This window comes from Tachysurus vachellii, chromosome 5, assembly GCF_030014155.1.
Source record: "Tachysurus vachellii isolate PV-2020 chromosome 5, HZAU_Pvac_v1, whole genome shotgun sequence".
Classification (NCBI taxonomy): Eukaryota; Metazoa; Chordata; class Actinopteri; order Siluriformes; family Bagridae; genus Tachysurus; species Tachysurus vachellii.
This window is the reverse complement of record NC_083464.1, coordinates 10,966,948-10,992,070: the sequence shown is the minus strand read 5'-3', so window position 1 is coordinate 10,992,070 and position 25,123 is coordinate 10,966,948. Positions and strand designations below refer to the sequence as shown.

Here is a 25,123-nt window from a genome sequence, read left to right as displayed (position 1 = left end):
GGTCAGCTGGACTCTGACGGGAGCATTTTTGCTAAAAGTATTGCTTACTCCTGTCTATTGATAGCTATTAATAATGTGCTCGGTGACTGACAATTCACTCATAATGTAAGTGTACGTGAACATATCGGATGATGTATGATGTACATTTTATAAGTGATTTCATAAAAAACGGCTTGAAGAGAAATCCTTGCCTTTCAGTAATGTCTGTGTCAGTTGTCTTTGAGACGCCGTAGCACATTTTAAACATGTTCCATGTACATCCATCTATCAGCATAGAGCACTGATTGAGAATGATCCATAAAGATAATGTCAATAAGGATTAATCATATGAAGGTGCGCTCACCCCACATATCCTCCTCATTTTATCCAGCCTGTTTCTAAACCCCCCTGATGGGTCATATGTGTTGTAAATCCATCTCTTAGTTAAGGGACATTGATTCTCCCTGCAGTCCTGCTGTTGCTGTAAATTATTCACTGTGCTCTTTGATCTGTGCTGGCCACTTACTCAGGGACCAGAGTGTGGCCTCTCTCTCTCTCTCTCGTTCACACACACACACACACACACACACACACACACACACACACACACACACACTGCCACTCTCTGTCACACACACACTCTTTCTTTGTCTCTTTCTCACACACATACACACACACACACACAAGCACACACAAACTGCTTTTCTCTCTCTCATGCACACAAACATATGCTGTCTCTCTCTCTGTCACTCACACACTTTCTCTCTCTCTCTCACTCACACACACACACACACACACACACTGTCTCTGTCACACACACTCTCTCGTTCTCTCTCTTACACACACACACACAAACACACACACACATACACCGTAACTGTCACACACTCTATCTCTCTCTTTCTGTCTCTATCTTACACACACACACACAGAAACTGCTTTTCTCTCTCTCATGCACACACGTAAACATATGCTGTCTCTCTGTCACTCACGCACACACTCTCTCTCTCACTCACAAACACAGACTCATACACACACAAACTGCTTTTCTCTCTCTCACTCTTTCACTCACACACACACACACACACACACATACATACACTGTCTCTCTCTGACAAACACGCACTCTCTCTCTCTCTCTCTCTCTCTCTCTCTCTCACACACACACACACACACACACACTTTCTTTCTTTCTCTCTCTCTCTCTCTCTCTCTCTCTAACACACACACACATACTCTCTAACTCACACACACAAACCGCTTTTCTCTCTCTCACTCATTCTCTCTCTCTCTCACACACACACACACACATGCTGTCTCTCTGTCACATACAGTACACACACAGACACAACACACACTGTTTTTTCTCTCACTCTTTCTCTCTCACATACCTACGATGTCTCTCTCTTTCTCTCGCCCTCTCCCTGTTGTCCTCCATTATTCTTTCCCTCTGAGTTTATTTGCATGACTTTCAAAATTTCAATACTGCCACAACATTAAGATTAATCTAGGCAATCATGAAAGCAATGAGTTGATTAAACATACAATATTTCAAATGTTCCACACAGTACAACCGCACACAATAACAATAGAAACCTGACAAATTACCATTTATTATCATTCACACACACTAATGCTAGCTGGTAAAGCTGTGGCAGTTTTCTATAACTGTATAGTAGTTGCTATAAAGCAGTTGTCTTTAATTATATATTAAACTCCTTTCTACATATGACCAGAAATAAACTACCTATAACCCTGTTATCTGTACAGAGATTGTTTACTGATGTTAAGTCACATTATGTCACCCTGGTGAGCTCTTCCACTGGGTTGTTTTCTCTTCTTGGGACCTAATTTCCAGATTACAAATTTGATTTCCACCAAATCTACAGAAAGAATTTGATTCATTATGGCATTTGGCAGAAGCTTTCATTCAGAGCAACTTACATTTTATCTAATTTTATACAGCTGAGCGATTTAGGGTTAAGGGCCTTGCACAGGGGCCCAGCAGTGGCAGCTTGGTGTACCTGGAATTTGAACTCATAACCTTCCCATCTATAGTCTAACACCTAACCACTGGGATATCACACCCCTAATTATTTTTATAAGACACTTATTTTGCAAAAGTCAGTTTTTAATTTTATGTAAATTCGGTCTAATGGAGATAATAAAGGCCAAACTGGTTCACAATTAGCCAATGAATCAAATGGAAACTAATTTGTCTTTATGACACTTCTCAAGCCACCTATAGTGTCACTCTCAGGACAGCTGGGCTCATCTCTTTTACCTTAGGAAGCATTTTGCACTTGGAAACCTAATATGAATTCTAGGATGAGCACGGGACAGGTTTTCAAATTACAGCAGCAGTTCGTCAGAGGTATAAGTCTACAGTATTCAGGAGGGATTATCCATTGCTGCAAAAAGCTGATCTCCAATGATGCTGATTTTAGTAAATAAAGGCTTAGAGGTTTTGCCACATTTCGTTGTTCAGCGATGTAGTTTAAAGCTGCAGTCACATTAGAACTTGTGTCATTGCAAAATCTAAACGTGACCAAGGCTGTTTAAGAAAATTAGCTAATTTTGAAATTTAAGACTGGCACAGCACGGGTTAGGTTCCTGGGCAGGGAACCGACTTAGCCACTAAGGGGTTTACTCTCAGTGATATCACAAGCTCGTATAAAATGGGAGGGTATCCGGTGTAAATCCTGTGCCAAATCAAAATATGTGGATTGGACGATCCACAGTTGCGACCTTAAACAGGGAGCAGCCAAAGGACAGCAACAACAAACACTGTAACTGTGACTTAGTATTCGGTTTGCTTCACTTTTTACACAAATGCAAATAAAATTGACTTTAAGGCTACTGTATCAAGATTGCACACAGTATGGAAATCTACCTTGGCTTGCTAGCTTGCCTGGGTTGGTTAATATTTTTTTAAAACATTTTTAACCAAAAAAAAAATGCAAAAGTTAAAAGACAGGTATGTTATGTAATTAAAATAATTGTCTTTTACCTTAAAATGCCAAATTTGTGTTTATAGTGAAGTGGTAGCTCAGTGATTAAGACACTCGACTACTGATTGGAGGTCATGGCTGATACAATGAAATGAATAAAAAAGAAGCAAATAGACTTTTCATGATGTTCTGTGTTGGTATTGTTGCAATGTTAGAGATTTAGTGAGACTCAATACCTAAGGTTGTCATGTCAAGACTGGATCTTTATTATTTACACAAATTAGGAGGTATTGAATATTAGACAAAATGGAATACATACTCATAAAATCCAGTTAATTTGATGTGCTGCATAGATACGGCTAGCTCCGAGTCATGCAGGAGTCATTAGCGAACACGATCTTTATAATATCCGCTCTTCTGCTTGTTCTGCGTCTGTACTTTATCAATGACACCATCTTTACTATGATCAAACAGTGACCCTATGTTCAGGCATAAGAATGCACATGTTGTAGAGGTATTTATGTATTCACCTGGCTGTGGGATTGATGGTGTTTCATGTATGTGAGAGAGGCCTACATACTCACTTGGTATTTGTGGGAATTGTAAATATGTGATTAATGTTAATCATAATCCTTCTATCATTTTCTGTATGCGGCAGTAGGAGTCATGTAAGACGTATCTCCTAAAATAGAAGGTTCATTCTGTTCATTTGTGGTTTCTGTGTGGGAGAGTGCACTTGCCTTTTTGACCTGAATCCTGGCAGAAATAGATCTGTTTAAGTACAAATTTACAAAAAAAAGGAGAAGATTTCACAACTATTCTACAGTAAGCACATTCAGCAAAGCCCTCATTTGGCCTTACTGTATCTTTCGGAATTTTTACACACTCAGGCTATTTTGAAAGATGCTAGAAGCTGTGAGACGCAGGTGAGACATATCCTCAGGAGGCACCCTTAATTGTTTAGATGATGCCCACTTTATTTGGAAACAGATCATGTTTTTCTAACCTTCAGCTCTCTAGTGTTGGAGAGACAGTGTAAGATTGTAGTTCTAGGCTTACAAGAGTGTTACCCGAAGTGGTCTTCTGCTGTTGTAGCACATCCTCTTCATGGGTACCGTAACCTTCCTCACAGTTCAACCCAGTTCACCCCTTCTCCTTTGTCCTATCTCATCACCAAGGCTTTCCACCCACAGAACTACTGCTTACTGGATATTTTTTGTTTTCCATACCATTCATGCTGCAGCAGATTCTGAAATGCTCAAACAAGCCGGTCTGATACCTACAATCATGCCACAGTTAAAGTCACTGAAAGCCTATTTTTAGATGTAGATGTAACATTAACTGAAGCTGTGGTGCTCCCACGTGATTAAGCAAGAGTCTGGGTGTTCCTAATAAAGTGGCTTGTATATTACAGTGTAATACTTAATAGACTCATTGCTATTTATTATAGAAAACACTTATAAATATAGTTTCTCCCTTACATTTAGTAGGAGTCTGTTTAGATAGACAGCTTTGTGCTTCTATAATTTAAAACTGTCCTTCTCAGACAGCAGGGTACGGACAGCTGTCTTGTCAGCTTTCATCCACTGGATGTATTTGAAGGCCACGTTTTGGACAGATGTGACCTTCTCTTTGAAGGTAAATCTATAAATCTTACTAAAAGTAATGGACAGACTTGTTGCTTTGACTTCGGTGATCTTTATATTAAAACTGAACCCAGCAAGCTGAGTACAGTTTGCCGATAATACAAATTGTGGTAAAATATATTATTTTATCTGTTATCATGTTAAAATGATGACATATTGGAACGAGCTTAATCCTGACTTTTTGTGTTTGCTGCTTTTTGATCTCAAGTGAATTGGTGTAATTTGACAGTGTGACGTTCATAATCAAGGCAAATTGATTACTCAATTGATCAGCCACCTTGCTTGCTTAGGAAAGCATAACAGGGTGTACGAGTAAATGGATGGTGAGAGTTTGTACTCCGGCATGTTGTGGGGTTAAAGTGCTATTTTCCAGATGCCAGAAATGGAACTTGTGTCTGTTTTGGCTTTGCTCATGTTCAGCATTGGATTTCTTTGTCATATCATAGAGTCATATCCACAGTGGTGCTTAATGGCTTATATGAACTTTAATAATTAGTAGTTTTTTAATAAGTATTTTTGTTTTTTCAATATGAATGTTTCTATCTTTAAAGTAAACGGTGATATCAAACTCTCTTAGATGCCCCAAGTGCTAATTTTATATCATTCATTCATTCATCTTCTACCGCTTATCCGAACTACCTCGGGTCACGGGGAGCCTGTGCCTATCTCAGGTGTCATTAGACATCAAGGCAGGATACACCCTGGATGGAGTGGCAACCCATTGCAGGGCACACACACACTCTCATTCACTCACACACTCACACACTACGGACAATTTTCCAGAGATGCCAATCAACCTACCATGCATGTCTTTGGACCAGGGGAGGAAACCGGAGTACCCGGAGGAAACCCCCGTGGCACGGGGAGAACATGCAAAATCCACACACACAAGGCGGAGGCGGGAATCGAACCCCCAACCCTGGAGGTGTGAGGCGAACATGCTAACCACTAAGCCACCGTGCCCCCCGTTTTTTTTTTTATTACTATCCATTAAATGAATTTGATGATTCCAGAAACCTGCACACATGCAATGCTCTATAGATTCCCTTCCATTCTAAGAGATAAGAGAAGCAAAAATAAACGGCTCAGTGCTTCCTCAGCTCCGTGCTTACTTTACTGCTCTGTTTGTCAATAGTAATAGCCAAGAGATAGAGATAGAAAAGATGTCTGCTTTTTTTTGCTCGTAATCAAAAATCACATTTATAGACTTTCTGAATAGAGATATTCATACATTCAAGGCTTTCATCTCTGCAACTATACAGTATAACCTCAACCTGGCTCTCATATTAACATGTATTAATGTTCAGAGGTTTCTGTTTTTGAATTGGAGAAAACATGAATGGCAGCATTACTGGCTTCTTCATAATATTTGAAACTGCCTTATTATAAGGAGTTCCATTATGTTTTTTTATACAATGGGAGCTATGTAGAGAAAATGTTCTGTCTCTCTGTCTTTCTACCTCCTACATGGTGGTGCTTTTTTTTTTCTCCTTCTCCATTTTGACATTTGATGTACGTAAGTCATTGGTGGACAATGAAAGAGCAATGAACAAGGCAAGAAAATCAATCATGGTTGCTCTTGGTTCTTATTGGCACCCCAAGGCTATGCTTGGTGATGAGATTTAATATAGCACAGGAAGGTATGATGATAATGCACTGCAAGAGGGAGACATGTCATTGTGGGCTTTGTCCTATATGCTGTGGCTGTGGTAGGGCATGACATCAGCCTGTGGGTCACAGCTAGGAGCAACTACTTATTGAAATGAATAGAAAATTAAGTTCAAATGCTTCAAATTCTTCTTTCAAGTTAAGGTTCAAAGCTCTAATCTTTCAAATAGTAGCTAGCATGTTTGATGATCAAATGCTTATTGCTTGCAGTGTCAATACAAATGAACATTGTACGTAGGACACGTGGTACGTAGAACACGTGGTGCAAGACCATGGTGCAAGACCACAGTGCAAGACCACAGTGCACATTGCAATCTGTCAGAAACTAAAAAGTAACATTTTGATTTGATATATAATGATTTTGATATGATATATTTAATATATAATTTTAAAATTGTGTAAAGTACAGATTCTTAAAAAATAAACTTTGTACTTGTTATTTCCAGCCTTGAGTGAAAGCTGCGTTTGATTTTCAGCCATAATGATTGTCAGCTCAGCTCCCTCGTCCCCAGAGAACACACCGCAGCATACAAACATGGCCGCCCTGTACTACACTTCCCAATAACTCTCAGGTTCACATTCACCAGGCTTGTAATCATGCACATGGGTACCCAGTCACACCAGTCAGTATAATAAGGACTTACAAACACTCAGTCACTGTGAAGTAATGATCAGTGTGTTGTACCTGCCTTCACCAAGCCTTTTGATCATGTTGGTTTTCTCTCTCTCTCTCTCTCTCTCTCTCTCTCTCTCTCTCTCTCTCTCTCTCTCTCTCTCTCTTTCTCTTTCTCTCTCTCTCTCTCTCTCTCTCTCTCTCTCTCTCTCTTATTTTTGTAATTGTTCTCTCTCTGTATATTTTTTGTTTTCTGGACTTGGACTTTTGCAAATTGCCTGCTGACCTTTTCCTGTTTTTGGATAATGTTTTGCCTTATGATTTGAATTTGTTTGCTTGTGTTTGTTACCATTTAAATCTCATCCATTTCAGCCCACCTATTCTGACAGAGTCGGTGGTCAGAAGCAAGAAAGGCATTAAAGTTGCACAGAAAAAAAAAATCATTATACTGACTGTAGCAACGTACAGAGACACTGATTTACTAAAGTTTTGCATATGTATAAAAACATCACCTTTCTGAAGTGACACTTTCCGGCATGCTAAATTGCATTGTGAATGCAAAATTAATCAGTGTGCATTCACACTGTCCTACATTTTGTAGTTTTAGGTAGAATCAGTCCAGATTGCATATTCATAAAGCTAGACATGCAAAACATTCCAGTCCTGTTCATTTACTCATGCAATCCTCTATAGATCCTGTTAGTAAACCATCTTGCATGTTCTTTTTCAAAGGTTTTAAATGTTTGCAGATGTTTTTACATGCTCACACCTTTTAGTAAAGCAGAGCTTAAATTTATCACAGCTCCTTATGTAACTGTGAGGGCAATATATACGCAATATAAAAGCTCTAAATATTCTTTTGAACCTCAAGTCCTTAAAGACCACTTAGTGCTATTAATATAGAAAAGGTTGTCATTTTAGCCTATGAGCGAAATAACAAAGCCAGTACATAAAATGTTTAATAGTGTGTGTGTATGGTTGAAATCGTGTATCCCTGAGGCCATGCTTCGCATTTGACATTACTGTAATTACTGTAAAAGTATTTTTTTTTCTATAGTTCAAGGAACAAGAGTTCTGGCAACAGGAGGCGCCTCATCTAACAAGGACATACTTCAGGTATGGAGAAAAAAACAGCAGACAATTACAAATCGCGTGATGAATGCATGCTTATTTTTGACCACAATCAGAATTCTGAAACGCTCTTTGCATGACTTTCTTAGCAGTGCTTTGTTTTCATGAAATTAGAAGGAATTTCTCTGAAATGTGTCACATTGTGGTTTCATAATGAACAAAAATGTGGGCCTGTCTGTCTGTCTGCATGTCTTTTTTTTGTGCATCTCTCAATCTGTTCAGTTTGTTGTAAAATTGATTAAAGGATGCAGAGGCAAGCGCTTGAGTTTGCATGCCTATAAATGCATATTCAGTAAATGGTTATTTATTGATATTTTGTTTGTTTCTTGCTTTTGGAGGGCGAGAGAGAGCGAGAGAGAGACTTGTGGAGCATAGCTAATGCGCTTTGTACTTGCACACACAAATCCCAAAGCATTTAACATTACATTATGTTGAACATTATGTTGATTACAGTACAGTATTTTGTCTTCTCGTTGTTCATGCCTGTATGACATTATGCTATTATTGGCACTAATATTCAAGATAAAATAACTCTGAAATTTAGCTCAAGTGAAAAGTATGAAAGGATTTCATCAGATTAAGTTCCATGCTACAATCCACAAAACGTTTAATGAACGTAAACTAAAATTAACAAATGTGTCCTTTGACAGTGCAAGTTACTCAATATTTTGGCTTATCTTTCTGATATATTATTATTATTATTATTATTATTATTAATTAATTTATTTATTTATTTATTTTTACAAATAAGTAGTTTATTTATAACAAACACTTGACATACTATATATAATGGAATATTTTGCATTACCACATTGCTTTTGCTGCTAAACCACATTAAGCAATTATGGCTTAATTTTTTTTGTGTGTGTGTGTGCATGTCGAGGTGTAAAAACATTAAATTTGATTTATGATAGATGAATCATCTAGTAATTCTGTCCATTTTTCAGTTCCCTATTTGATTTGGAAGTTGACTGCTCTGGAGGTTTTTGGTCAGTTGCGTGTTGTTGCTTCATGAGTTTGTACACTAGTAACCTTACGAAAGCTTTACTGTTTACAGCATTTGCATTCTTGAAGCTGTGTCAATGTTGATAAAAATTCATAATATATTAGGGCTGAAAAATATAAAAAATGCCAAAAGAAGGATGTTTTGTAAGATAAAGCTGTTTAAGACAGTCACCTAACATGGACCCCACTGAGCAGAATGCAAAAAAAAACTGAAAATGGTTGCATTATAGATCTGAGTGAGAGACTTCCAATTACTCTGGATAAAAGCAACTAAGCAGTGTGGGGTTAAAAGCTTTGCTCAAGGACTCAGCAGTGGAAGCTCGTTGGTGCTATGATCCCTGTATAGTTCAGCCGATTCTCTGCGAGCACACTTTTTTCTAATAATATTAACATAACGGTGCTTGTATCTTCCAAGTATGTACATTTAAATATAATGTACATTTAAATATAATGTATATTTTCTAATATGAATTCTAGCTCACACTAAAACAGATGTACAGATGTAATTCTTATTAGAAAATATACATTATATTTAAATGTACATTATATTTAAATGTACATACTTGGAAGATTTAATGTACATCTGTTTTAGTGTGAGCTAGAATTCCTATTAGAAAATATACATTATATGGATAGAGGAGGTATGTTGGTGTAACTTATTTCACAGTTTCAGGGTAACTATTTCAAACCTGAGCACAGGTTACTCTCTGTGGGTGAGAATCTGGCGATGTCAGAATCCAAGGTGTATTTTCTGCTTTAGAGCCGTATAGAATTCATAGGTTATAGATCTACCATAACCCTGATCGGGACGTAGGGGTTGACCAACCACTATTTTATTTTAGTAGTCAACCAGTAATTAATATTTTCTCTATGGAATGCAAAAATGTTGCAGGTTATTACATTTTGTAGGCTGTGTTTTCTTTTCAGCAGCAGAAAGCACAAGACATCACACCACACTTCCATTAACCGCTAAACACAGGCTACAAATTAAATCTCCAGCTTCAGTGCTGTTTTTAGTCTTCACTGTTAATAATGGAACACAAACAATTTATATTACATGGCACTATTTAATAGTGTATTACACCATATTGCACCGTTTAATGACCTTCCAATTTTTAAAATGCACTCATGTGGATGAAATGCCTGATTCTGAAAATAAGAGCACTGCATAGTGTGATGACTCCTTACAGTTTAAAAATGGATAGAGGACATAAACATAAACAGCAACATCTGGGAGCTTTAGTGTCTTCCAATTGGAAACCAATTCTACACTCAACTATACTACGCTCTATGCGGCGAAAAGTCGTTCGTTTATTTTCCGTCATCTTAATAGAACAGAAACACTAACACTTTGCGTAAAGTGGAGAACTGTAAAGTGAAGAGTTTAATCTCACTACTGCTCCCATAAGAATTCCTCCTGAAGTTATTTTTTCTCTAGTCCTTTAAAGCTAAATAGAAATTAAATAAAATTCTTGTCCTGTGGCATAGTTTACTCAGTTGTTACAGTTATTACATTTACAGCAGTGTGATAAAGAGTGCTCTCAGAGCCACCGTTTGCACAACACAATCCACACACAATCTACCCTATCTATAATCCATCTATAACAATACATACATTCATACTTACATCTTTAATAAGCATTTCAGGGCTCCAGTCCTTCACTGGGCATCAGTTTTCAGAACCCAATCCACCTGAAAAAAAAAGTAGTCTTTGTGCTATCCTGAAGGGTATTCATAGTCTGTGCCATAAAGAATCAGCATTGATAGAGACTTTAATTCACTTTTGCATGTCACTCTGAATAAGTGTATCTGCTAAATATCTTAAATGTATATTCTGACATGTTATTGGGAAGTGGGAGAAAACTAGAGAACCTGGAGGGAACTCACATAAACGCAGACAAAATATGTGGAAAAAGTGCATATAGTTTGGGTGGGTGGTTGGGTATGGGTGAGTGAGTGGTTGGGTGAGTGAGTGGGTGGGTGAGTGAGTGCGGCGGGTGGGTAGGTGAGTTTACTGCTCCTATGACATTATTATAGATATATAGATATTATAAAACAATGCAAAGGACAATTTAGTTTCACACAAAGCAGCTCCTTATAAAAATATTTAACCAAAAAGCATGGTATGTACAGTACAGTATATGTGCATGTGTATTGTTGCATATTGGCATATAAGAGGTTTGGATGATGGTATACATCAGTAGTTCACATTGTATAAAGGCATACATGATGGTATCATCTGTGTAAATCAGCCATGTATTCCACCTTTGTGACTGAGATCGTGTCAGGAATATAATGAGCATGACCTCTTCTCAATGACACAGGTTCTGTCTGACGTGTTCAACGCTCCAGTGTACACCATCGACTTGGCCAACTCTGCCTGCCTCGGCTGCGCCTACAGAGCTGTGCATGGTAAGATTGTCTCTTCGTACATATGAACAGAGATCTTATTTCTCTTAATTATTCTTATTGAAAATAATCAGCAGAACAGCTGTAGTATAAATGTCAAATATTTAACACCTGATCACAACAGTTGGGAGGATAAGTGATTACAAAGTGAGGGCTTGATGTACAGTTTCACAGTTTCTCCCAACCGTTTGTCTAATTTAGCCTTCATTAATGTTTATCATCCAACTCTTCTGGGTATCATACATACAGCTCTGAGTGTTATATAAAGGCCCAGATTTGTTTCTTGTGAGTGCTTGGTTTGAATTCCTGTTAGAGTGCTACATCTTGTCATGACTGCACTCCAGACAGACTCATCAATCTGATTAGACTAATATGACTTAAAGGAGAGTGTCGTTTAAAAGCATCAAGCCTGAGTTAGCCTAAGATCTGCTCAATCGCATGTTATACACCCTATTGCTTAATTGCTATAATGGAACAGGGGGCTTTAAATTCTTGAGTAAGTCTATAATTATTCTTTTATTATTCAGTCTGTTGTTTGCTTTTTTTTTATTTAATTATTTTTTTTTTACTGACAAGGGGTTGGTAATGCTTTCCCATCTGCATGGAGTGGTAATGTGTGACCCTAAGCTCTTTTGTTGTTACATATAAAAGCTTGCCTGAGCAGCAGCTTTCACTTTTGTTTTTTGTACTCTTGGATTCTGAATTCTCTTGAAGCTCTGGTTAATTAAATAGGAAGGAGAAGCAGGCAGGAATTATTTGACGGGGGAAAATGCCATGCCTTTTCTTTAGAGACCGCTGATGCATCTGAACTCATGACCTCTATGTTGTTCCACTGGATGAGTGCTATCACTCTTGGTGTGTGTGTGTGTGTGTGTGTGTGTGTGTGTGTGTGTGTGTGTGTGTGTGTGTGTGTGTGTATATGAGAGAGAGAGAGAGCGAGAGAGAGAGAGAGAGCTTGCTTGATCATATCCCTTTTGTTAAGGTATTTTTAATTTTTTTCACTATATATTAAACTATATATTTAAATACAATAATGTCCTCTTACCCTACATTTATATTTCAAGTATTTTATGGTATATTATACTGTCTTCCACTTTTTTTATTATCTGTTTAACATGGCATATCAAGACTACATTCCTGTTGTTCCTATTAGTGTTTTAATCCACATTAAAGGTTTATTTTGTTTTGCTTTTTGATCAGTATCATTATATCAGCGTTAACGTGATTTGAGTTAAGCGTGCTAAGCTCTATGACAACATAAACAGTTAAAAAATAAATATACTACAACATTGTAAAGTTTTATGTACAATGTACAATTGTACAGCCTAAAATTCAGCAAAGTAAGCTTCTGTCATTTTAAGATATCAAGCTATAAATCTAAAGACCTTAAAGCAACCTCTTACATATTGTCAGTGTCATGCTAATTACATATTTATTACACAAATGAATTTTTTTTCTAGGCAAATTGTCAGACCTAGTAATTCCAAGGTCTTGATTTGTCTGTGTAACTGTTCTATACAGTCCTATGTCATGGCCTTTCTTTTGTTTTCAATCAAATGGTCTTCAATGCTTATTGTTAATGATTCGGCAACCAATAATGAGGGGGAAAAGTAAAATACGTGACTATGTATATTATGCTTTCATCCTGACAAAGGAACCAAATGGTGAAGTGCTGAAATATTCAGCGTGTAACAGTGTGTGACTCTGCAGTCGATTAATCCAAACAGCTTCCTATGAGCTGCAGTGTCTAACATCCTAATCACCGGTTTCATCAGGCACATATAATTACACGTTACATGACTCACTACAGTGATTCACAGGAGTTTTAACACGATTCTGTGGTATTCAATTAAAATTTCTAAAGGTCCAGGTAAATTGCTTGCTTACAAAATTTGGGATAAACAGCTAACATGGCTGAATGATTAAATCAGTCAACTTTTAATGCTGAACCATTAATGGTTGTGTTATGTTTGGTTCTGGAAATTCAGGTTACAATTTCTGACTAAACAGAAAACCTATTTGTTTTGTTTTGAAAGCGATGTTGATTGGGACTTTACCTATTTTGCTTTCGTTTATTTATTTATTTATTTTTAAATGACCCAGCATTAATTTGCTAGTCAGACCAGAGGGTTACAAATAAAATGGAAAATCTCTGAAAAGTGTGGAAAACTGACATAATGTTCATGCTCCATCTCAAACTGAACCTTGTTTATCAATTTGGATACAATCAGATTTATTCGGTTTTACATCGTAATAATATTATGATTTATACAGTAAAGGTGCTATTCATGAAAGTCTAGTTAGTTTGGATGTATTACCACTGTTGCCGCGTCTTTATATGCTATAGCCTTAGATTTTCCCTTCACTAGAACTATAGGACTTTTCCACTATGATGGATGATCTTGAGTGTCACGAACTTGAGCCCTGACTTCAACCTTACTGAACACCTTTGGGATGAATTAGAATGCTGATTGCAAGCCAGGATTCCTTACCTGGCATCACTGCATGAGCTCATCAAATCTCTTGTGGCTGATTGAGCAGATTCCCAAAGCGATGCTCCAAAATCTAGAGGAAAACCTTTCTAGAAGAGTGGAAGTAATTATACAGCAAAGGGGCAACTATTCCACAATAATGGCACTTGGTTTTCGAATGGAATGGTCAGATATCAACATACCTTTAGGTCTACAGTGTATAATGTGACTCACCTTAATTGATTTATAGTTATATAATAGCCTGCAATAAAATTGTTATATATGGAGTTTGCTGACAAGCTTAAATCGATTATAAATTTAATTTGCAAGCACGAATGTGATAAACGTTGTAAATGTTGCAGTCTAGTGGTTAAGGTGTCGGCCTACTGATTGGAAGGTTGCAAGTCTGAATCCCAGGTCCACCAAGCTGTCACTGCTGGGCCCCTGAGCAAGGCCCTTAACCCTCAATTGCTGAGTTGTTAAAAAATGTAAGTCGCTCTGGATAAGGGTGTCTGCCGAATGCCATAAATGTAATGTAATGTAAAATCAGTTGTTTCATATTACTTGAAAGAAAGTTATATTTACTGCATTTTGCAGACTCCCTGTAAGGGTGACTTACATTTATACAGCTGAGCAATTGAAGGACCTAGCTCAGGGGCCCAGGACTGTCACCTTGGTGGCCCTGTGGTGCGAACTCACAACCTTTTGATCAGTAGTGCATCCACTGAGCTACCACTGCCCTTTGAAAGTGGAAAGAGTTCATTTGTTTGTCATTGCTGACTTGTATTGGCTTAGCTGTATTACCAGAAGATTTAATGAATATCTGCACTTTCAAAGTGGCAATTCTGTCACCATTTTGTCATTTTCTCTTTGAGCTTTGCCTTCTTAAGGAGTTTTGCAGCTGTCACTAAATTTAATTCACAATGAACATAACTTGAGTTTTACAGGTGATTTGCAATGATCATTGCACAAACGTGCATACAAAGTAAATCAGCATTTATAAAATCTTGTAAATCTGACTCTCTAGTTCAGTGTGGCCGGTGAAGACATTTACACATTATTTTACTAAAAGACTGGATTAATTCAGAGGTGGCACATCTGTAATTTTTTAACATGTTGGGGAAAATGGCCTTATAAGACATAAGAGACAGCGAATTGATATTAAAGACTGAGTCTCTGCCATTAGCTAAAACCTCGGATGGATGACACATCAACTTAATCATGCCTTCTCTGGATCCTTGCTCTAATTTCTCATCTGGTCTTATCATAATCCAGTCACACAGATGTGAGATGAGGCTGATGAGGGCCCTCGGGGTGTTAATTAAAAGCTAAAGCAGACCCTAGGTTTGAAATGATCGTGGCCTACATGAGCAATGGAGAATGGTGTTCAGGTCGGCACAAATGCACTTTTATTATATTCGTCTAACTTTTATTCATACATGTTATTTATTCATTTCTGCTGTGGCCATCAGCAGTATAGAATAGAGATGGGTGCCAGTGGTTCATCATCATAAACCACTGTCTCAATTTCTCCTTGACTTGATTGCATTAGTATCAGTATTTCTCTTGTGTCAGCCTTAATGGCGAGAAAGACAGATGGGGATATTGAGTTGAGTGAAGGTTCGCTGTTGAGTGCCCCCGTCTCTGAATCGGTTCTGCCTTCATTAATGTAACCAAATCTCATAGGCTTCCTAGTCCTAAACAACATGGAATGTCTGGAGGTGTAATCTCTAAAAGAAATGACTTTTTATAAACTCTAGTTCTCTGTAGTTCAGACAGCCACCTGAGGGGTGTATGTGTGTAACTATAATATGCGTATAACTAAAATATGCATGTGTCGGTTCCCCGTTGCACAGTTTCAATGTCTACCATTACAGAATACAGCACTCTGGACCATACACAGAGAATGAATTGGAAATGGACCTACTTAAAACAATAAATGTGCGACTGAAATGGTTTCAAGGCTATGATTTGATTCTGTAGGCATATTTTCTTTTAAAACAGGAATTCAGTGAAGAAATATGTTGACAGTGGGTTCTTGACAGTTTTCCACAGTAGCCACTATAATTTCACCTACAGTATGCAACACCTGCCACCGAATCTCACAATGGCTTAGCATCCTGAAAAAAAAAAAGGTTTAAAGTTTAAATTGTGCTTGATTTCAACTGTGTATGTCTTCTTATTGCTAAGTACCATTTTCAGCTTGATATCAAGGTGTGGGTCAGCGACTTTTGATCCTTCTTCCCATTGGCAGTTAGAGAATTAGGATATTCAATGGAGAGTACTGAGAAACAAGCCAACACTCATCTCTCTAACATAAGCACACACACACACACACGCGTGCACACACACACACACACACACACACACACACACACACACACACACACACACACAAAGTTGCCTTCATATGCACAAGGCCTGGTCATTTTCACAGTATTATATTTTGCCACTTTTTTAGTATACTGCATATTGCCTTGTACAATATACTGCATAGAGACACACAAAAAGCTCTAAAACAGCCGTGTTTTCATGTGGACTTTAAGTGAAAACTAATTATAAACCAATCTGCACATAACTAATTATAAAAAACTATAATAAGCAATAAAAATGATCACATATTAACTTTAAACAATAGTACTTTCTTTTTCAATTTCAGAAATGAGGGATTAGTCACATCTTGTTTTGATGTTAGCTACCTTATACAACAACAACCATCTAACACCCAGGGCTGTCGGAATTCATTTTCTCAGTGTTTTCTATGTAGAGTAAAGAAAAAACACATTTGAAGATTTGAAATCGCATGTTTTATTATTTTGCTAATATACTATGAAGTCTTAGCCTCACACTAGTGTTTATAATGCTGTATTAATTGAATTTATATTAGATGTAAATTGCTATGAAACGTGTTTGCTCCCTGTCTGTTCTGTATTTTTGCATATTTTTACACTGAATGTCATCAAATCTTCAACTGAAACCTAATATTGCATAAAAGAGATCTTGAGTGAAGAACAAATACACTAATTTGATATGCAACACCCACTGCCCTTATATGAGAAGTCATTTTCTCCCTTAGTCTCAAACTAGTTACTAGTTACAACATGCTCCTGTAAAATTATCTGATACAGATAAGAATTCACGGTTCCTTTAGAAACTGCATGGCATCCAGACCTCAAACCATCCCCAAACCATCACACTACCACTATTGTGCTTGACTGTTGGTATAAGGTTCTTACTGTGAAATTCAGTATTTGGTTTTGTCCAGCCATAACAAAACCCATGTAGGCCAAATTTTACATTTATTTTATTCATTTGTGCACAGAATATTGTTGAAAACACTTGAGACAAGCATTCATGTAATTGTTATTAAATAATTAGGAAGAAACTGATGCTCCAGTATCTTCTATTGTACCAGGAGAGTGGTAATTTTTTACTCCTGAAGATAATATAATTGATACAGTTACAGCATTTGGCAGATGCTCTTATCCAGAGCGACTTACATTATCTCATTTTTGTACAACTGAGCAATTAAGGGTTAAGGGCCTTGCTCAGGGGCCCACCAGTGGCAGCTTGGTGGACCTGGGATCGAACTCACAACCTTCCGATTGGTAGCCCAACACCTTAACCACCAGGCTACTACATGCCCGTACATGATACATTACACACGGGAAATGAAAGAACTAACTGTTGTCAGTTTTCTAAATTATAGTACTCTGTCGAAATTATAATATTACAAACCACAATAAAACCTGACCAATACAATGCGATAATGTGCAGAATTTCTGAAAATGGGGCAAATAGTTTTTTCTCAGCAGTCTAACACTTTTAACATCTCTTAAACGTGATATTCTGTGTAACCATGCATCAGGCACCTGTTTGTTCTTCTTCCCTGTTGCTGATACTCTCATACTGTTACGCTGATAAATAGTCTACACCACCATTATGTTATAATTTGTTTGGTGAAGCCATTTTGGAAGCCATTTTGAATGCAGCCCTAGTGTGCAAATTATTCCCCCATGTGCACAAGCTAGAGATTGCAGGGTTTTATGTGAAAATGTTATATTGAGATAAATATCACTGACTATATAATGTTATTGTGTGTAGTCTAAAATGACTGAAAACATAAAATTCGGTGATAAAATTACGATATTGCTTCTTTGTGATTTTCCTCCATAAGAGTGTTCCTCTACTAATGTTTTCTCTGTCTGTGGCAGCATTTGAGGATAACTGGGCTCATTCATATTCGAAGGCATTTCAATACTAAATCATTTCAACAATCAACAAAAGGCATTTTACTACCAAAGCAAGTGTAATTTTAGAGGACTTTGACAACAGTAATGATTGTATGCAGCACTACAATTAACAATTAACGACTTGCACTGAATCAGCCGCATATCTAGTTAATGACATTCAGCAGACGTTTCCCAACTAACAAGCTGGCTGCCTGGATCAAGGTCAAGGTTGCCAGAACTTCATGTAGGGGAAAAAAAAATCATGTCAACCTAATGACCATTCAAAACTAACCAAACTGTCAAAAAAAAAAAAAAAAAGAAACTATAAAAGTCAGCATTCAAATCTGACCTTAATATAGTTTTTTAATTAAACTCCAAAATCACTATAATGAAAATCACATTCAGCTTTGTTAACTGTTTATTCTGGACTGGGTGATGGTGAATCCAGAGTCTGACACAGAAACACTTGGTATGTGGTGGGAATAGACTCGCACTCAGGACTTGACACCAGTTTATCACAAGGCATGACTGCAATAGATAAAAGTATTTTCAAATATGTAACATTGATATAATTCATCTTAACATCAAAATCATGATAATCAGCTCAATTATAAAACATGGATTTGGCAAGCCTGACTTTCTGGTATCAGAGGGAGCGAGACATAAATATTTCATAGCAAGTCTGCCTGGCTGGCACTTTGGAAGATAAATTTTGAAAACCCAATAAGCTGTGGTAATAAATTCTGGTAAAAATTATATTGGTTGTGTAAAAATCGGTTAATTATTAATTGGTTAGCCTCTGCACACAGTCCGTTCACATCAGCTTAACTATTTTTGTAGGTTACTTTAGAGGTGTCCAGTATTTCATGAACAAATAGTATATGTGTTGCATGTACAAATATGATCGCCAGTTCCTTCATGTTTTGTGCCCGTATTTCTATTTTATTTTTAAAATTTGTTAGTCATTATGTTTAACTCTGTAACTTTTTTACTAATTAGCATTAGTTAATTAGTCTCAGTCACTTTCTGTTATTATTAATCTGAATGAATACACCTGGCTTGCTATTTTATATATATATATGTGTGTGTGTGTGTGTGTGTGTGTGTGTGTGTGTGTGTGTGTGTGTGTGTGTGTGTGTGTATGTATGTATACTGCTGGTTTCGGATAATTACTTCCCCACTGCATCGTCTTGCATTTCCACACAAACACTTTCCTTTACTGTTTACCGCTGACTGTGCTGCTTTTATATTCTGTTGTTCCTGAAAGGAAATGAATCATGGTTTAGCATGACTGAATTAACTTGTACCTCCATCAGTTCTATCTCATTCCTCATCCGAGTTTATACTTATTCTTTTGGCCATTCTGGTATTTAATCGATATGGAATGATGCACATGTGATTTATGTTTTCAAGGTGTTTTAGTTTCAGCTTGAACTGTCAGTTGCATATTTCTCAGTTTACTTGACATGGCCTGGCTGGTTGTTTGGTTTATAAAACATTGACATGTCATCAGAATCATGACTGAAAATGAAGACGTTTTCCTGTACATAGATCGGGCTTCTCTTCCACTATTCATCACCGTGTAGCCTCGGTTTTCCAGGCGCACTTTAAATCCTCACCTCCACTATACTATTTTCCAAATTTCATTTTCGTTACAACCAGTGAGCAGAGAAAAATGCTGGATATACCAAAGGTCAACTAACACACAAAGAAAACTGAACATGAAGACATGAGCTGTTTGAAAAAGCTTGTGAAGCCTCTGTGCACTTTTTTAATGCTTTGCGTTTTTATTGCTGATATTTTTCCATAGGACTTGCTGCTGAAATGGGAATGTCATTTGCAGAGGCAGTGAGTAAAGCCCCAGGAGCACAGCTCGCAGTGAAACCAACCCCAGGAGCTGAAAAGGTATGCCAATACCTTCAGCATCACACACCAGCTCACACATGCTCAATTGCGAGCTTTAGATCAACAAAAAATTCAATTCACATACTGTATTGATCCCATGGATAAATTTAATTGAAATTGTTCTGTATGAAAGATTGGCTTGCTCTACTGTTGTGCATTCCTGCTTTAGTTCACACAAAAAGTTTAATGTACAGAATTTGTGAATTTCCTTTTTTATCTAACTATTTTATGGTTTATTTTGTGGATTTGCACAATGGCTAGTGTATTCAATGTTAGATGGTCATTATACATGCATAATTAATATATGAAATACATTTTAGGAGCCTTTGAAGACTGATTTAATACATTGTAATGCATACATACATACAGTCTGCTGTATAACTTGTTTGAGTAAGGATTTAATATTGCAGCCCCCAAGTGGTCCCTGGGTTTGATAACCGGGCAGGGCGCTTACCCAGCCACTAAAGAGTTAACTCCCAGTGCCGGTCCTGAGCCCAGATAAAAATGGGAGGATTGCATTAGGAAGGTCATCTGGTGTAAAACCTGTGACAAATATAATATGTGGACCATGTGATCCGCTGTGGAGCAGCCGAAAGGAGAAAATAAAAATAAATAAATTTTCTTTTGAGCTTTGCGTTGTAACATACATTATAAAAGTTTTTTATATAGATTTCTTTCATCAAAATGCATTGAAACACAAAGTTTTTTTTTTTTTTTTATAAAAAAAATCAAAATCAAAAAATTCCATCAAAATGCCTCACCTTATATATGTGGTGGTCTGGGACAAAGCAGAGGATGATGCTTTGTCATCCATAAATACATCAATACAGTATATATATTATCAAAATGGCAAAGAAATGTAATTTATTGGAGGAATCCAATGCTAGAATTTGTGCAGGAGATTCATGCAAATTAAAAGGTATGTTAACTAGAGAAGGAGGTCCAAAAGTCTGATCCAAAAAAGAGAGCACGAGTGAAGAACTTTGCGTTCTTATACTACAGTTTTCATTACAAATTATATTATAGACAGAATCTTGAGTGGAATGTAGAATCTTTGAAAGATTTACATGAATTTCAGCTCAATTTCACGGGTTTCTTTGAGTACTTGTTATGTTCCTTTTTATTTGCTTTAATGACAGCGTGCACTTGAGGCTGGCATGGACTCCACAAGATTATACAAAACCTTCTGATCTATTCTAGATGAAATCCATTGGAGTTTCATCTGAACAAATGCTTTTAGTGAAAAGTTCGGTCATGGGGAACATCTGACCTTTTTGTATTAAGAAGGTAATATGGTCAAAATTACAAACTTGATTATAGTATTAGCTGGAGGAAGTGTCTGGGGAGAGGGAAGTCTGGGCGTCCCTGCTTAGACTGCTGCCCCCGCGACCCGGCCCCGGATAAGCGGTAGAAAATGGATGGATGGATGGATGGATTATAGTATTATATAAGTATAGCTGAATGATTACAGTGCTTCAGCTCACACAATCACAAAACCCACACTGAATTACAAATAATATGCTCATATAGTGTAATCTAAAATGTTAAAAGAAGGTAGTGTGCACACACACACCCACATGGGAAGGCTATGCTGCAGCACACTTGTGAAGTGTAGCTTTATGATCCATTAAATATGATTTCTTTGTTGATGATGATGAGGATGATGATGAGAACAGTAATAATATTAATTCTAATAGTGGCATGTTAATGGTTTAACCACTTCAGTGATTTAATTATATCAGAAAAGAACTCTTGTGCAGATCATTAGCAAAGGCTCATTTCAGAACTATAAAAGAAAACCAAAGACTGATGGTTGTGGTCATGAAACAGATCTGCTGCATTGACATATTGACCCCAGATTTAACTTAGAAACTAGGATAAACCACTTTGTATAAGGTAGCGCAGTTTACTTAATGCCTGTACTTTAATTAGCTTGTATCATTTCTCCTTTTCTTCTAACCTCTTTTCTGAACGAGAGCATCCTGTTCGTGACTACTGTCGAGATCTGCAGTGTGTTGTGATGGCTTCATTTTGCGAATCACTAAAATGAACAGTATTTTTTTGTTTAACACCACATGACGGCTTAACTTAAACATAAATCTAATCATTATGCATGAGGTTGCCTCTGACAGCTCAACAGCAAACTGTGAAATTGTATTTATTGTTTTGCGCTGCTGCTTTGTCTTCTTTCCTTGCTGAAGGTCATTCCTTCTGCTCAATATAAAGGTGTTTCTTTCTTTATGTGCATGTCAGAAACAGCAGTACACTGATAAATCTGATGTATGGATTGTGTTAACCATGTCGTCGGCGCTATTGTCTGTGATTTCTTCAGCTCAGCTGTGATTAAAAAAACAACGTATTATTGTTTTAATGCTGTTTAAAAGGACCAGAATTATGAACGAGCTTTTTTTTTTTTTTTTTAAATAACTCACTAGGATTAGTAAAATGAATACACAGCCAGTGGCATTTCTAGGCCATTTTGCTCACCTTTATTTCTTCTTGGCTGCAATTGCAGTAGTAATTTCTTGCCAGCTATTTTTCTAGTGACAATCAGGCCTTATTCCACTTCCATTTTAACTAAATGAAAACAAAAATGCCTTCTGGTCCATATGGAAGAGTTGGTCCACTGCCTAAGGAGGTTTGAATAGAATAGGTGTTTTTGTCTGTTTTGAGTGTGACTTTGGCCATGTTGGGTGTACATAAGGGGCCAAGCCACCCCAAAACCTGCTAGTGCATCTAGAGCAGGTGAAAACAGTAAGACTTTCTGCTTTCCTGTGAGATGCACCTGCACTCATTTTAAGTCTTTAAAAATATAGAGGCACAATGTTTAAAATAAAAATAACTAGATATGCATTTCATATTCACTCAGAAATAATACAAGATGCCTAATGATAATCGTATAGATCCTTTTCTGGGATATTGGGCAGAAAGACCATGTTACCGACTATGAATATAGAAAGATATGAAATGTGCTTCTAAATTTAATGTGAAGACACAGTGAATATTTCCTCTTCAGAACAAAGCTTGCTGCTTTGTGCACTCTGACTCTGCTGATGCTGCTGCCCACTGCTGCTGCACACTGATTTGCTTCCTTATTGATTCATTAACTGTACAGTTTCTAAGAATACACTGTGCCTCCATGCAGTGTGCATTATTTAACATGATACATAAATAGCAATGTGAGATTCAATCCATGCCTGGATACACTCTACAGTATGGAGTAGCAATTGCCATTGGCTGTGAGAGGTGTAAATTGGAAATGTCATTTTCTCGCAGTTCGCTGCATTTGTTGTTGACTGCTTTTATTTTTTTAATGCTGGAAAGGCATAGCCATCTTGGTTCACCCAAACCTGGACCTGCTCCTCGAGCCAGAGAGCAATAAAAATGGGCCCCATTGTTCTCGAGCATTTGATTAATCATCATAATATCATTACAGAATGTTCTGAAACCTATGGGAAATAGAGTTCTGCTGTTATTAATTTGCTTCACTTTGCTGTTTCCTACTTCAGCTCGGCGGTGGAGTCAGTAGAGTGCATGCCACTCCAAGCTCCCTTTTGATGAAGGGTTCTCTTTGATATTTAATGGCATTGGTGTTCTCAGTTACATGCTGAAGTCCGGGCGACACGAAAACGAGTGCTGGAGTTTTCAGGAGTCGTATTTCTGATTTCACACCAGGATGTCGAGAGCTGCGTAGAGAGCACTCCTATTTGATTTGTACGAAGGAACATGTCTCTTGAAAAATATTGGCAGGTTTAAAGAGTTTTCTAGTGATATACTTTTGGAAAGATGGTGCTGTCTGCCAACAGTTATTTGTTCAACAAAACACAGCGAGACTGCTGGGGCTGGCTCATGTGTAAGGAAAGATTTCTGTTTTTTGAATTAAAAATAAAATCCATAGGAGGTAAATATGCAGAAAACAACATACCTGCCTGTAAATTACCCATGCACCTAAAGGGTCTAAAAGAAAGAACCTGTATGCTGCAAACCTATTTAATAGACAAATGCGGTAAAAGTTGGTGACATGAACTTTTCTTATGATGGGGATGAATTGTGTGGGTTTAATTCAGGAACTCTGAGCACTGTTCGCTATTCTACATGCCAAATCTTGTGGGATCTTGTGCTCTATTCTGTGTCTTAATTGCCCCACATGAATCAATTACCAGGTCCAATTAATGCTTGTCATTCTGTCCCCAGAGGTGCTACACTTCTCAGAGTTTGAGCACACAGGTGTAGTAAACCTGTACGTTTTTAATGGCACCCCTCTAGCTGGAGAAAACCTTTTGAGATCTCGCCAGCGCCACGTAGACCCATGCTTTGAGTGATTTGCTTGGGGACCCAGTTGTCCAGTATATTGTGGAAGCAAAACATCCTCTCTGGCTATACAAATGTAAATCGCAACAATAATCTAGTAGTCCTCTGGCATGGTCCCTACTGAATAGCACTAGACTTTCTCTGGCCTTATTAAGATTGACCCCGGTGGATGGAGAGGGAAGGGAAATGGTCCACACCAATCTTTCACGTTTTAATTGGTATTTGTTTCTCCACAACATCTCTGTCTCCTTCTCCATTTCTCCTCCAGTTCTGCGCCTATCACACTTTCATATTGAGGATGCTGTTAGCGTGTAACATGCTGCATATTTCTCTTGCTATGCCCCAGAGATGGGCTGCCAGAGCGGAAAATGGATGGATCGTGTCAAGGGGCGGAAAGCAATTTACCATGGGATGCAGAGGGAGGGGAAAATGCTCTCCATGAACTCAAATACAGATCCACCTTGGATAGACAAAATGGCTGACCTTGACGTATTTATGTGGAGGTGTTTCTTTTATGTAATTCTGCACTGAGTATCATTATTCACCGTGTAGAAACTGTACTTTAAAAAAAAAAAAAAAACAAGTCAGCACTCAAACCTGAGGACCAAAACTTTTATTTAGTATTAGAATACAGAAAAACAGATGAAAAGATGTCATATGTTTGACAGATCTGTGTCTTCTGTGTTCTTAGTTAGATACACAGAACATATTACAAGCACTGAAAATGGATCCAGATTTTCTCACAGCTATGAAAGTTAGTTTAATTATGAGTCACTTCTCAACTTAAACATTGTCACCATGG

The 25,123-nt window shown here is 37.5% G+C and overlaps 1 protein-coding gene across 1 annotated transcript in view; it reads left to right on the top strand.

Moving 5' to 3' along the window:
* Window positions 1–25,123, top strand: part of xylb (xylulokinase homolog (H. influenzae)) — a 54,193-nt gene that overhangs the window by 25,436 nt on the left and 3,634 nt on the right. The window contains exons 16-18 of the mRNA XM_060869698.1: window positions 7,915–7,973; window positions 11,318–11,405; window positions 19,916–20,010. Coding sequence (XP_060725681.1) covers window positions 7,915–7,973; window positions 11,318–11,405; window positions 19,916–20,010 — 242 coding nt within the window. The remainder of the gene's footprint in view (window positions 1–7,914; window positions 7,974–11,317; window positions 11,406–19,915; window positions 20,011–25,123) is intronic.